The sequence below is a fragment of the Hylaeus anthracinus genome, unplaced genomic scaffold, assembly GCF_026225885.1.
Source record: "Hylaeus anthracinus isolate JK02 unplaced genomic scaffold, UHH_iyHylAnth1.0_haploid 11982, whole genome shotgun sequence".
Taxonomy (NCBI): Eukaryota; Metazoa; Arthropoda; class Insecta; order Hymenoptera; family Colletidae; genus Hylaeus; species Hylaeus anthracinus.
Genome location: NW_026534330.1, coordinates 6426420 through 6439275, shown reverse-complemented (window position 1 = coordinate 6439275; position 12856 = coordinate 6426420). Strand labels below are relative to the sequence as shown.

Here is a 12856-nt window from a genome sequence, read left to right as displayed (position 1 = left end):
AGCGAATATGACCAATATTTTATTCTAATAAACTTGCATATTTTTCCAAGGCGTTATAGAGGTTATCGAGTATAAAAATAAAAATTCAGCAACTCAAGACAATGTACTATAATGAAAAAGAGATATCAGTCCTGAGCTAAGGGGAATGTATCGTGAGCACGAATCGTTTTTGCTTCGTGTCGCAGCGGGTAAAAAGGCTGACTGAACGTCTGACCCAGTACGGTCCGCAACTCCTTCCAGAATTGATATTTCTTCCTCTTTCCAGTGCCATTACGATGACCCGATCTCAAAACATTTCGAATAATGTTTGCTGAAATTACCGGGAGAGACATTACGTCGTAAATCCGCACGTAACCGTACATTTCATGTTTATTTTGATACACGTGATTGAGGGCTACAACCGAAGGCTCATTCCATTACTATTACAAACAATCTTGTACTCGTGATTCTGATTTCTCATTCGTACATATATAATTCACTGAAATATTAATAAAATCGTTACAGCGAAAGAAAGGAAAAGATATCCAAAAATATCGGCTGACTCAGCTATTCAATCTGTTCTCATAACGAACAAATAGAAGATGGTAAACAGAAAGTAAAAGCCAACGCAGAATCCATACGAATAAATATAACGGTTACTTGGCAAAGGCTGATACAGAGATTCGAAAGAAAAAAGTGTCACAACACGAACCGTCAACAGTTTATTAGGTCAGCACATCTCGCTCCGAAGGATACTCTCTGTGTACAATCTGTACCATATCAGATGTTCTCAACTTTCGATTTCCTGAACTCGATATTTTCAAAATTATTTGAGAATTAATCTGGCTCTATTACTAAGATGAATATAAAAGAGAAATATAACAGAATTATATTTAAGAAAATAAGCCAGATGAAAGAATTCATAAATTAGAAAATTCGAAGACTGAACATTGATGAGAAAATCGTTTCCATTACTTGTTCTTCTTACTTTCTTTACTGGTGTTTATTGCATTCTACCCGAGAACGATCAATGTGAACGTTCATTTCATTACTTAAGAGAACATTCTTGCCTCTTTATCGACACAGATAATGGAAGCTTCGGCTGCATTATGCACCGCACTTCATCGAATTGCGTGACCGATTTGAAACTCATTAACAACAATCCATGTAAAGTTCGCCGGGGAAATATTACAGGATTTTCGCAATTTCCTCGTAGGTACATTTAATAACTCTGCAGGTTCAGCCGCTCGTTATTTACTCGAAGCATTTAAATCACGGATATATAAATAACGAGTAAATAATTTCCATTTGGTCTTTAGGAAGGTGAAATAAAATTCATGCAACAGAGGGCCAAAAAGGGGTAACCGCGAACTGTGGTCCTAGTTTTTTATTTATTTCTTTTTAGGGGGAGAACGCCCAAGCTCCGAAAGTAGCAAACGGTAAGGCGCCTCTCTCGCGTTTTCGAGAAATAAATTCTTAAAAACGTGAATATTTCACTCGGCGGCTAACGGCTTCCTTGAGTTTGCGGAGTCATAATTTGCCTACGAGGAAGACTAGAGTTGTAAAGTAATAATATTTCTACTGCCCAACGAGTTTCTTATGCGAAACATGGGGAAACAAGTAAAACAATTATTCTTGAAACTAGTAAAATAATTATTTTTCGAAAACAGAAGAAAAGTATTCTTTGCTACGTTCTAAGATGGTTTCAGGTATCTTTTCGTCCAGAAACAAAATGAATAATAGTGGTTTTTCTTAAGGGCTTTTCCGTATAAAGAGCTTTTCCCTGTAAGTTAACTTGCGTAATAAATGGTGATCTGTTTACAACTACTTCTTCTTGCTAAAGCTCTTGGAGTGGTTACGAACATTTGGTCTCACACTCAAATAAGTACTACGCTAAAATAAAACAAACACTACGACAGAGAGCCGTGCTCTAATAATCGAAGAGCACATTATCCGCCAAGGCTTTGCATATTCCAAGAACGTGTTGATGTTATTAGTCCTCTAACGCGTAATGAGTCCCGGTAGGGACTCGATAAAGCCAATTCATGTATGTTTGCCAAGGGAATTTTATAGGATTTAGATACTCCTCCGTGAAATTAATATCCCCGTGGATCCAACCCCTTTAGTCAAACGGAATAAAATATGCAATGAAGGAGTAAGTGAGTTATCCGTTTACGAGACTATTTCTTCGTGATTGAACCTCTTAAACGTTAGTAGCTGACCAGAATATGAATAAAATTTATTTAGAAGTCTATTTGACTCCCTCTATCGTACGTGTCCTTTTGGAAGGATACATGCTTGTTTCTCCATGGGTATATTTAACAAACATTTATTAATCGAGGATACTGAGTCTCTCAAGCACCATTGGTATCGAACATTTGATCTTACAATCGAACAAGTACTATGTTCGTGTTGGAACTCAATGAAACAGAGAATACGTAGAACCGACGTTTCGCCACTATCAGTGTGTCATTTGACCCCTGAAGAAGCAAACGTCGGAATATCGTATCAAAATGCACCCTCTGTGGCATGTGTTTGCGTGAAAACTGGATGAATTTTACAGTATTGCCCACGATATTCATTTCCCCATTGGATGCTGAATCTATCGAGCACATCTGATCTTCGATTTGAATATAATAAGTGCGGATGTTAATGCAAATTTATATTTCTATAGATTCAGATAACGAATTCAGATTTAAATAAAAGTACGTGTTATCTGTTAAACAGTCTAATACGTATTTACATTTTCACATTTACGCGAATCCTCATACGGTTCTCCCAAATGATCACTTTCTCATAATTGCATAAACATCCGCAGTTTGATAACGAGTAATAGTCATAATCAACTTACCAAGATACGTCCAGTGGTGGTTTGTCCGGAAATTAGTTCACCGGCCCAGTCCTTGGCCTCGGTCATAAAAGTCCCCTCGAACTCTTTGCCCTGGCGGTTCGCCTTCTGCTCTTTCTGCTTCGGGTCATTTGGAGCGAACTCGGGTTCCTTGCGACAGCAGAGGAAGGCGAACGCACGCCAAAGGAGCACGATCAGCAGCCCGGCGAGGAAGGTGAAGATGCTCGACAGCAGGAAGCACCACCATTTCCGCTCCTTTAGGCAGTCGTCTACCGGGGGCTGCTCGGTCGTCTCTTCGGTCGTCATCACGGCGGATCTCTGCTGCCCCCGGGTCACACATTCACCGGCGGCTATCAAAAACGGTGGCCAGCAGGGCACACTTTATGCGCTTCATAATTTCGTGCTGCCACGGGGCGCACGGCGCGCTGCAACTCCGCAAAGCCTCGCGGACTCGTTGCAGCCAAACCGACCACGAGCTTTCTTCGCGGTCTGCGCGCACAAACTGATCTCCTCTCCCTCTTCCGAGCCCCCTTTATCCACCGTTTCCTGTGCTTCACCGTCCCGTACGCACTCACTAATCACCACCCTCGCCCTCCTTACCCGAATTCCCTCCTCCGACGGTGACACTACTTCTTCTCCCAAACACCTTTGTGTGTCCCCCCCCTGGTCACCCCCGTTCCGTCGTCGTTCAATCTCTATCGCTCCACTTTTCCTTCAGGGGGGTTGACTCTCTTTTTTTTTCTCCTCCTTTCCCTCCCTTTCGCTCAGCTCAATCACACGCTCACTCTTTCCCTTTCGCGCTTTCCTTCCGTTCACCCCCTTCCGTCGTCCTTTCCGCTCGATTTTCGTTTCTTTTTTTCTTTTTGACTCGTCCCGGCGAATATATCACACGAACCCAATCTCGAACCGATCGCACCAGCTCTCCGTACACGAAGTTCACTGATATATCTCTCGTCCCTCCGCGCCACTGTCCTCGGATTCACAGGGATCTCGATGATCTCTGCTCGTCGATCGGCTGGCACGGCTCGCGCGGCCCCTCGCTCCAAGTTTCTCCGGGCATGCTTCCGTCGATTCCACGATTCTCGTTCGTCCGTGATATTTTGTATCGAGAATCGCGGAGGCTCCTAGACTCTCCCAGGTGGCCCTTGTCGCCGAGGGTGCCCGTAGCTCGAGGATCACCACGGTGTCGTCACACTCTGCGGCAGCTTGTGCCGCCGCCGCCGTTAATGCTGCAGGTAGTTCCAATCTCGAAAGGAGAGGAAATAGAAAACAACAAGAAAACAACCCACTGACACCACTACTACATTTACATACGCGTGCGGTCACGTATATACACATACGTACATACATATATACGCCCGCCATACATACATACCCATTCGTAGATACATTCCTACATAAATATATACATATATGTATATATGTATATATGTATATATATATATACTTATATATATGTATGTATATATGTATATATATATATATTTATGTATAAATAAATAAATACATACACGCGCGCGCACCACACATTCGCACACACATACATAAACTCACACACGTCATATATCACATTATATGTATATATTTATGTATATATACTTGTATTTACGTGCGTATATTGTATTAAACGCGAATCATGAACCGTACGCGACGAAACGCGCTTTCGATCACGACAAAACGTAGAACTTTGCTCTATCTATACGCGTGTCCCGCTTTCTTAACCTACTCGACTGTACCACCGACGACGGCGACGACGACAACGGCGATGAGAACGACCGAGTGTCCGGACGACCATACCACTGCTCCGCAGCAATCAATACGCAACAATGGACCGGGACCAATAAGCTCGGAGCTTTCCCTGACGTAGACGCACGCTCTCTTGCTACGGTCTATCTCCCACCACTTCCGGAGAACCGGTCGCGAAAGCTTACCGCCAGAGTCCGCCACGTCGGACGTGGTTACGCCAAAGCACATCTAACCCCTGTTGCTGCATCTCCCGAACTCGACAACCGAACTGGCTACAAATGGCCGCGCATAAATCACATTAATACCACTGACCCGTGGTATTCCCCACCCAGAAACGTATTCGAGCGAAATGTATCCGAAAGAGTACCCGGAGTAACGAATACTTCATTAGTTTTCATGGCGTACGTGGTCGAAAGCTTCGATGCTCGCGTGTTGCTTTCGCTAGGCGTGCATGTATCGAATCGTTTTATTCGGCTTCAGAGTCGAATACGGAATGCTTGAATATCTGCAAGCTGAACGCACTCGGTGAATGTTGGATATGTTGGCATTTGGCATTCGATGGTATTCGGTTTTAATCTGGGTAATGAATTTATGCGGATCCCGAATAAATTTTCTTCTGGAGCGGTTCAGTGTGCGGTGCGGTCGTGGGTATGATATTGGTGGGGTGTTTGCTCTTTAAATTTTGTATAGATTACTTTAGGATAAAAGTAATTTTTTTGTATGATTTATTAGAACATTTTTAATCGCTCCTTTATGAATTTAGAGGTTTTGTTGTTTATAAATACTTTGGGGGTTTGCAATTTTTGTATAAATTTACGTATCAAATTATTTATTTATTCATTCGTATAAAATTCGAAAATTCATATGTTCCATATCAGTTTTGTCTGCGCTCATAAAAGTATCGATTTCATTATTTATCGAGTTTTAAGAAATTTTTGGAATGGGTTGAATGTATTTTTGAAAATTTATTTATTCGTTGAAATTAGATTTAAAGAGCAAGCACCATATTAATCCCACGTAAGCACAACCTGGAACAATGATGTATATGCGTCAGTAAAATGGAATATAAGTATTCTTTATTAATCAGATACATAATATAAAATAATACAATTAATATTCGACGACGCATCGAAGACAAATTTCAAGAATATTTAATATTCTCCATGAATTGAATACAAAATACAAGGGAATGTCTGTATTTGTTCGTTACGTGATCCTAAGCACCGTATACATATATTAGGGGTTTAGATGTATTGCGATTACAAAATCATTCGAGTGTGCTCACCCCTGTACTCCCTCTTGCTTTTATTGCATTGTGCGCGATCCGACTTTGAATTATTAAAACTCGAGCTATGGCGGAAGCTATTCTCGGCGTGTTAGTTTCGGTTTTATCAAATACGAAAACCAACTTAATAGATGGCTCGACCTTAGGTTTAAATCTTAAGTATAAATGATTAAATTATACAAAGACGATCTGTGTTGCAATTTTTTATTACTGAATTTTGTACATATTATGTTTTTTTTAGAAGACACGTTAAATATGGACATACTTAATATTATACATAATATTTACAATAAAATACGTACAATTTTCACAATTTATCGCAATTGTTATTCGTAAATGTAAAAATTACCGATGATACAAAAATACTGAAATCCATTACTTTTACATAATTTGGAGCAAAGCATAATTTAATAATCAAGATCAATTGTATAAATAATATTTGTATTTGTCGATATATTCTTACCTTACATATACTCTTGTAGATATATCAAATTTATTTACATAAAAAACGTTTTAGTGATCCTACAAGGTACATACTCTTACACTTCAATAATAACATGACAGAAAAATGTTTTCTTCTTTAAAACAAATTGTCGTGTAGTATTACTAATATTTTCAGTTTGCTAATAGTTGTATTTCATAAGTGTTATTACTATGTAATACTAATAAAGCGCAATGTAATAAATCTTATTAGCATTCACATGTGGTGTCCTAATTACATTTCTCTTTTCCAACTTAATTCTATGTAAGAAAATCATCCCGTGAAAGGGTGAGTATACTTTTAACCACTCATTCATATTAACTCATATTACTCATTCATACATTAACTATTTCATTCAGCTTCGATTACACACGAAATGTTAACCTATCTTTTGTGTGTAATACTATGGGATTAGCTTATCCTCGTATTTCTGAATTAATGGTAGCGTATTATTGATACAGGATGATGAATAACATTCTAAACATTAATTTACACTGTGATTTTGGTAATAAAAGTGTGATTGTATACATATATACATACATACACTTCATACATTTGTTATTGTACGACGATAAGTACAACATCTAAGTTAAGTCTAGGTAGCTAGCAACACATTGAAAACAATACGAAGTTATTAAGTTAGACATGTCAGAAGAGAAGTTTGAAAGGTATTTTTACAATGATTATTTAATCTATAAACAATTCCTCTAATAACACTAAATTTTCAATACGATTAATGATACAATATTTTGTAAACGAGTGATGCATGTAACAGTTTTGAGGTTATGTACTATTATTTTGTTTCATAAACTGTACAATTAAATATAAATATTTTTTTACAGTCCAATCGATAAGATGGATGAGCCACAATCTGAGTCTATTGAAGATAAAATGAAAATAAAATCTGATGATAAAAGTAAACAGAAACATAAAACAGAAGAAAATACTGACAAATCTAATGGTCGGAACAATGAAACTGGAAATTGTTATTGGTAATTCACTTTAAATTAATATTTAAGCATGTAATACACAAAAATATACAACAGATTGTTATAAACTTTCACTATTTTTTTAGTGGAAAGGAAAGAAACCTAAATATTGTAGAATTATTATGTGCTAGCTGTACGAGATGGTTTCATGAATCTTGTATTGGATATCAATTGGGTAAATTAGTACCTTTTATGATGAATTATATATTCATGTGCAAAAATTGTTCTCCCACTGGTTTAGAAAGTTTCAAAAAAAACCAAGCACGTAAGACTATATTTTAATAGCAATACGATTACTATCCATAACTTGTTCACTTGTTGATTACATATTACAAGACTTTGACATTTTAGCTTTTCCACAAATGTGTGTGACAGCAATAGCAAATCTGTTGCAAATGGCTCAGAAAGAAAGTGAACAAAGAACACTTTTTCATAAGGATAAAGACATTATTCCTTTCATTGAGTGCCATTGGGATAGTATGACTACAATGCCACGGAGAGTCACTCAATCTTGGCATGCCACTGTAAGTAATGTTTCCTGTATTAGTAATATCTATTAATCATACAAAATAAAATCTTCTACCTATTCTACTAATTTGTTCTTAAATTCCCTATGTAAGTTACATATTGTTGTAAGTGGAATTGTATACTGTAGTCCATGAAGTGAATTTTAATATTTTTTTAACAAACAATATTTATAGTGTAGTGTATTTCTTACCCTAAAACCACTACAATATTATTTAAAAAAAAATGTAAAATATATTTAAATACAGATACATAGAGCACTATTAAAAGATGTTGGAACATTATTTGCTATTGAAGAAACTGGTTCTGATGGTCAATTGTTTGGACTTATGACTTCTGATCTCCTAATGATTAAACCAAATTATGAAGCCATGATTAAAGGTGGTCATTTAAAGGTAACCGAAATGGGTGTTCAACATGTTGGTAAGTATAATTGAGAATCAAATGTAATTATGTCATTACATTTTTGAAAAACTTGAGTTTGTAAGTTCATGAAATATGCATGCACTCAACTATAATTTTAAATAAAGCACCTCCACAAACCCCTTTTCCCTACTTCCCTTTTACTTTTTATCAATCTGTTAGAATGGTATAATTCGATTGCATATCTAATAAATAGTATGTGATAATACAGAAAGCAATAAATATTTTTTATAATTAAAAAATTATATTAGAATTAATTCATGGCTTGTTAACTTATCGAACATAATCTTTCATGTAATATTTTTAACAATTTATACAAATTATTAGGGGCCCTTAATTAAATAAATAAACTGTTGTATTATTTATAACTCTTATCATTAATTTTTGAAAGCACCAACAGGATTAAATTATAGATGCATTTTTTAAAAATCATTTCCTTATCAGTTGTACAATGAATTATGTGCCACCTTGTATATATCTACTTTTATCATTAGACTCAATTTTGCTACTTTTATTTCAGTTGACTCTTATCTTATCCGGATATTAATCAGTACAGTGATATCATACTTCATTCTGCTTGATCACAATGTCCATAAGACAAATAAGCTGTACTTTTCAGTAGATTGTAGTGAGATTCAACATCAAAACATGGCTTAAAATAGTAATTGCTATAAACAATTATTAGTATAGTACACACAAAAATCTTTGCAATTAGAATTGGATACGAATTTGTTTCATTTTGCTCTTGCATTAATACATATTTTCGATAATAACGTTTTGAAACTAATTGCGTGGTTAGCTTAATAAGTACTATTATGGAAAATTTAGTGCCACTTGGAGGACTTCGCGGTCGTAATGCAAAACGTAAGTTTCCTGGAGAAGGAACAGGTACAGGACCTGGTAAAAAAGGCAGAGGTTCTGATATGGCAGCTCCTAAGCTACCTGCTCATGGATACCCTCTTGAACATCCTTTTAACAAAGATGGATACAGATATATTCTTGCTGAACCTGATCCTCATGCACCATTTAGACAAGTATGTTAAGTAATGGTTTTTTTATTTATCATATCTTATCTTATCAAGTACAATACTTTATCATACTACTATTAGAGTCGATATTATTGTATAGGAATTTGATGAGAGTAGTGATTGGGCTGGAAAACCTATTCCTGGATGGTTGTACAGAGGTTTAAGTCCAAGTACAGTTTTACTGGCGCTACACGATCGAGCTCCACAGCTCAGAGTTTCCGAAGATAGACTGGCAGTTACCGGCGAAAAAGGCTATTGCATGGTCAGAGCTACACATAGTATGTCAGAAATATAATCCGGCTATATGTTTTTCTTCTATTTCAATAAACGTGAATCGAATCGAAATAAATTTTTATGTTTTATACACTACATACTACATGACTGATATTAACATTTTTAGATGTATGTAGAGGAACATGGTACTGGGAAGCAACTATCGAAGAAATGCCTGAAGGTTCTGCTACTAGGCTAGGATGGGGTCAAGAATATGCTAATTTACAAGCTCCACTTGGCTATGATAAATTTGGATATTCGTGGAGATCTAGGTATAATTAAATACATTAATAGGAATGTAAGTACTGAAAAGTATTTATATAAAAACATCACCACGTATATTTGTTAATAGAAAAGGGACACGGTTTCATGAAAGTAGAGGCAAACATTACAGTAACAGTTATGGAGAAGGTGATACTTTGGGATTTGTGATAACTTTACCCGATACGCACGATGCTTCCCATTTGCCAAACACATATAAAGATCGAGTGAGTGAAAGATATATATGTTTACTGTACTTTATTACTTCAGAGTCTAATACAAATTTATAAATCAGCCTTTAGTAAAGTTCAAAAGTCATCTTTATTACGAGGAGAAGGATCAAGTACCTGAAGCACTTAAGGCTCTAAAACCTCTAGACGGCAGTAAAATTACGTTTTATAAAAATGGTGTAAATCAAGGGGAAGCATTTATCGATATCAACAAAGGCGCCTATTATCCTACAATATCCATTCATAAAAGTGCTACTGTCTCTGTAAACTTTGGACCGAATTTTAAATGTCCTCCAACTGATATCACTTTTAGAGGGGTATGTAGGATGTTAAAATAAGGAAACACAATGTAAACGATTTAAAAGGTACAAGTATACTTATAAACGTTACATACATTACAGATGCACGATAGAGCAGAAGAAGCGATCGCAGAACAATCTATGGCCGATATGCTTTATTTCACGGAAAACGAGGGAAAGTTAAGACTGGATACTTTTGCTTTATGACATTAATGTACTTTTTATTTCTTTTTTATTTTTAATTCGATTTTGATTAAATATCTTTTACAATACACATTAATTTGAATTCGTCAATTTGATATTGAAGAATATATTTAATTTAGAGTGTTACACATTATTTGAGCATGAACATAATTTCACTATTAGAGTTTAAGCAATTATTTTCCGAAACCACCCCTACAAGCTGGACTTGGAGTTATTTTACTGTTGTCTTCCCATTGCTCAGCTGTTTTTGCCTTTAACAAAGAAAATGGTACAACAAATATATTTTTAGACTATATTATACTATAACCTAGGCTCTCTTCGAAAATATTTCTGGTACTTACTACTATTGATAATGCATGCACCCCACCTTCTAACTCTGCTTCCAATAACTTATTTATTATTTGATGGCGCTAAATAAATGAAATTACATATTTTACATAAACTTTCATATTTTTTTTAACGAAAAACACTAACATATAATAAATACTATTTTATTGAATTTATCTATGGAAGAGCCATTAACAAAAGGGGAGGTCTAGGCAATCTTATGAAGCACCATATGTACACTTGTTAAAAAACAACAAACACACATGAAAAATCGATCAATATTTTGTGTATATTTATTTTCTTATGTTTTTTTAAATATTTACGTAGTATCTGATACTCGTAAGAAGAACCGCTAAGGAAACTTTCTACTTCGGTAAGTTGTGCGTATGCGCGAATGTACACGTGAATGTGTAAATTTGTTGCTGTACACAGGATTTAGGGTAAGAAGAATAAAACTGCACGAAGTCTCGAAAATTGAAATTCCGGAATTACGAGACAAGATAAAACTCTAATTAAATGGAAATCTCAAATTTGTTCAAAATCAAATTAAAAATCAAGATCTAAATGTGAATAGCTCTGTGTGACTTAAATATAAGGTTTAAACTCATTTATGTGAATATGAATATGATCTCAAAATTTTATTACACTAATTACTTCACGAATTTTATGAATGAACATTCAGATTATTACCTTGAGAAGTGGTTTATCTTTGAACACATCAGACACAACAATTACTTTGAAATGTGTTTCAGATCCTTTAGGAACATTATGCATATAAGATTCATTAATTATTTCAACATAAGATGGATTTAAAGAATCTGTTAACTTCTTCCTAATTGAAAGTTCTATTGGATTATTTTGTATTACAGTACTCATATTTTGTAAAGAAATAAAAGTGTTCCTATAGCTGACTGAGGGCAGATGCATACATCCTATGTCTGTAAAGTTAAATACTATATAATCCCAAAATAATATAATAATGTAATGGAATAGTAAGAAAAATGTGACGTTTTTAAAAATTTATTATACAATTATTTATATACGAATATATATGCTAATATAAGTGATGTGAAATCATAATACTACTAGATTATATGCGAAATTGCTCTACTTAACTATTTTATTGTATTGTATTGATAGTAATAATCGAATTTCGGTGTATTGTTCACTAAAATAATAAATCAAAACATAACCTACATGTTTGACATTTAATACAATAATAAAACAAAATAAACATACGACAGTAAAACTGTACGAGGTGTCACTTACTTTTCCTTATCAATGCTGCCGCTTTAAACATTGATTAAGATGTCTGTTATTTTATCAATTACACTTCGTATGATGAAACTTCTCTCAAGATTCTTCAATATATAAATAGTTGCGAACAAAGATTCCTCGTCTATGATGAAGTGCAATTTTCTATTTGGAGCACTATTTGACAATACTCTCCTGACTAGACTCGCAATAAACAAACCAATGAAATTCTTTGACAGTCATGTGATTTTATTTGCACTATATTAATTAAATACACATGGACTCGTACTTCGTATATAAATTATGAAAAGTCCATAAGCTGAAGTGGATCAAAACAAAACCACGTGGCTGTGAATAACACATGATACGCGTATAATATGTTTCTTACATTTTTACGTCGTGTATTTGTACAATAATAATATTTTTGTAACACATACAAATTTTCAGGACTTTATTTATTTTTTATTGAAATTTTCCGTCTGTGACTACGTTACTGGAGTCCCATTTCTTATTGAATGAAGTGTATGAAAGAAACTCACTCTATCATAAGTTGAATGAGCGTAGTAAAATATTACGACGAAGCTAGTAATCACATAAAAATAATGTTGTACCTCCTATGTTGTTATTGCTGATTCCTGTAAAGTTAGGTTAAGTCGAAAAACTATATAATGACGTTTGTCAACACAAACCAATCACATTTCAGA

At 35.1% G+C, this 12856-nt stretch overlaps 3 protein-coding genes across 51 annotated transcripts in view; 1 reads left to right on the top strand and 2 right to left on the bottom strand.

The window, feature by feature from the left end:
• The window catches only part of LOC128886338 (calcium-activated potassium channel slowpoke), a 113157-nt gene extending 108503 nt beyond the window's left edge, over positions 1-4654 (bottom strand). For all 49 annotated transcript variants that reach the window (XM_054141089.1, XM_054141135.1, XM_054141124.1 and 46 more), the window contains exons 1-2: positions 4427-4654; positions 2831-4073 (exon numbers count right to left, since the gene is read on the bottom strand). In XM_054141089.1, coding sequence (XP_053997064.1) covers positions 2831-3133 — 303 coding nt within the window. In that variant the 5' untranslated portion in view covers positions 3134-4073; positions 4427-4654. The remainder of the gene's footprint in view (positions 1-2830; positions 4074-4426) is intronic.
• A 631-nt stretch (positions 4655-5285) lies between these two features.
• Positions 5286-10641, top strand: LOC128886344 (set1/Ash2 histone methyltransferase complex subunit ASH2). The gene is made up of 11 exons (XM_054141146.1): positions 5286-7007; positions 7182-7331; positions 7415-7593; positions 7680-7852; positions 8102-8276; positions 9105-9310; positions 9405-9582; positions 9705-9849; positions 9930-10065; positions 10134-10385; positions 10470-10641. Exons 1-11 carry the CDS (start codon positions 6985-6987, stop codon positions 10572-10574), a joined length of 1722 nt encoding a protein of 573 aa, XP_053997121.1. The 5' UTR covers positions 5286-6984; the 3' UTR covers positions 10575-10641.
• LOC128886356 (DNA-binding transcriptional regulator BolA) lies at positions 10562-12833 on the bottom strand. Its single transcript, XM_054141165.1, has 5 exons — positions 12692-12833; positions 12168-12351; positions 11589-11836; positions 10913-10981; positions 10562-10822 (listed from the first exon to the last, which is right to left on the bottom strand). Exons 2-5 carry the CDS (start codon positions 12196-12198, stop codon positions 10745-10747), a joined length of 426 nt encoding a protein of 141 aa, XP_053997140.1. The 5' UTR covers positions 12199-12351; positions 12692-12833; the 3' UTR covers positions 10562-10744.
• Positions 12834-12856: the final 23 nt, after the last annotated feature.

What these genes read in the sequence shown, in the direction of transcription:
- LOC128886344 (XM_054141146.1), top strand. Translation starts at nt 6,985, where the DNA reads ATGTCAGAAGAGAAGTTTGAAAG. An exon ending in GAAACTGGAAATTGTTATTG is followed by an intron (nt 7,332 to 7,414) that starts GTAATTCACTTT and finishes CTATTTTTTTAG; the next exon opens with TGGAAAGGAAAGAAACCTAA. An exon ending in CAAACACATATAAAGATCGA is followed by an intron (nt 10,066 to 10,133) that starts GTGAGTGAAAGA and finishes TTTATAAATCAG; the next exon opens with CCTTTAGTAAAGTTCAAAAG.
- LOC128886356 (XM_054141165.1), bottom strand. Translation starts at nt 12,198, where the DNA reads ATGTTTAAAGCGGCAGCATTGATAAGGAAAA. An exon ending in GGCAGCATTGATAAGGAAAA is followed by an intron (nt 11,837 to 12,167) that starts GTAAGTGACACC and finishes TTAACTTTACAG; the next exon opens with ACATAGGATGTATGCATCTG. An exon ending in AAGATAAACCACTTCTCAAG is followed by an intron (nt 10,982 to 11,588) that starts GTAATAATCTGA and finishes TCATTTATTTAG; the next exon opens with CGCCATCAAATAATAAATAA.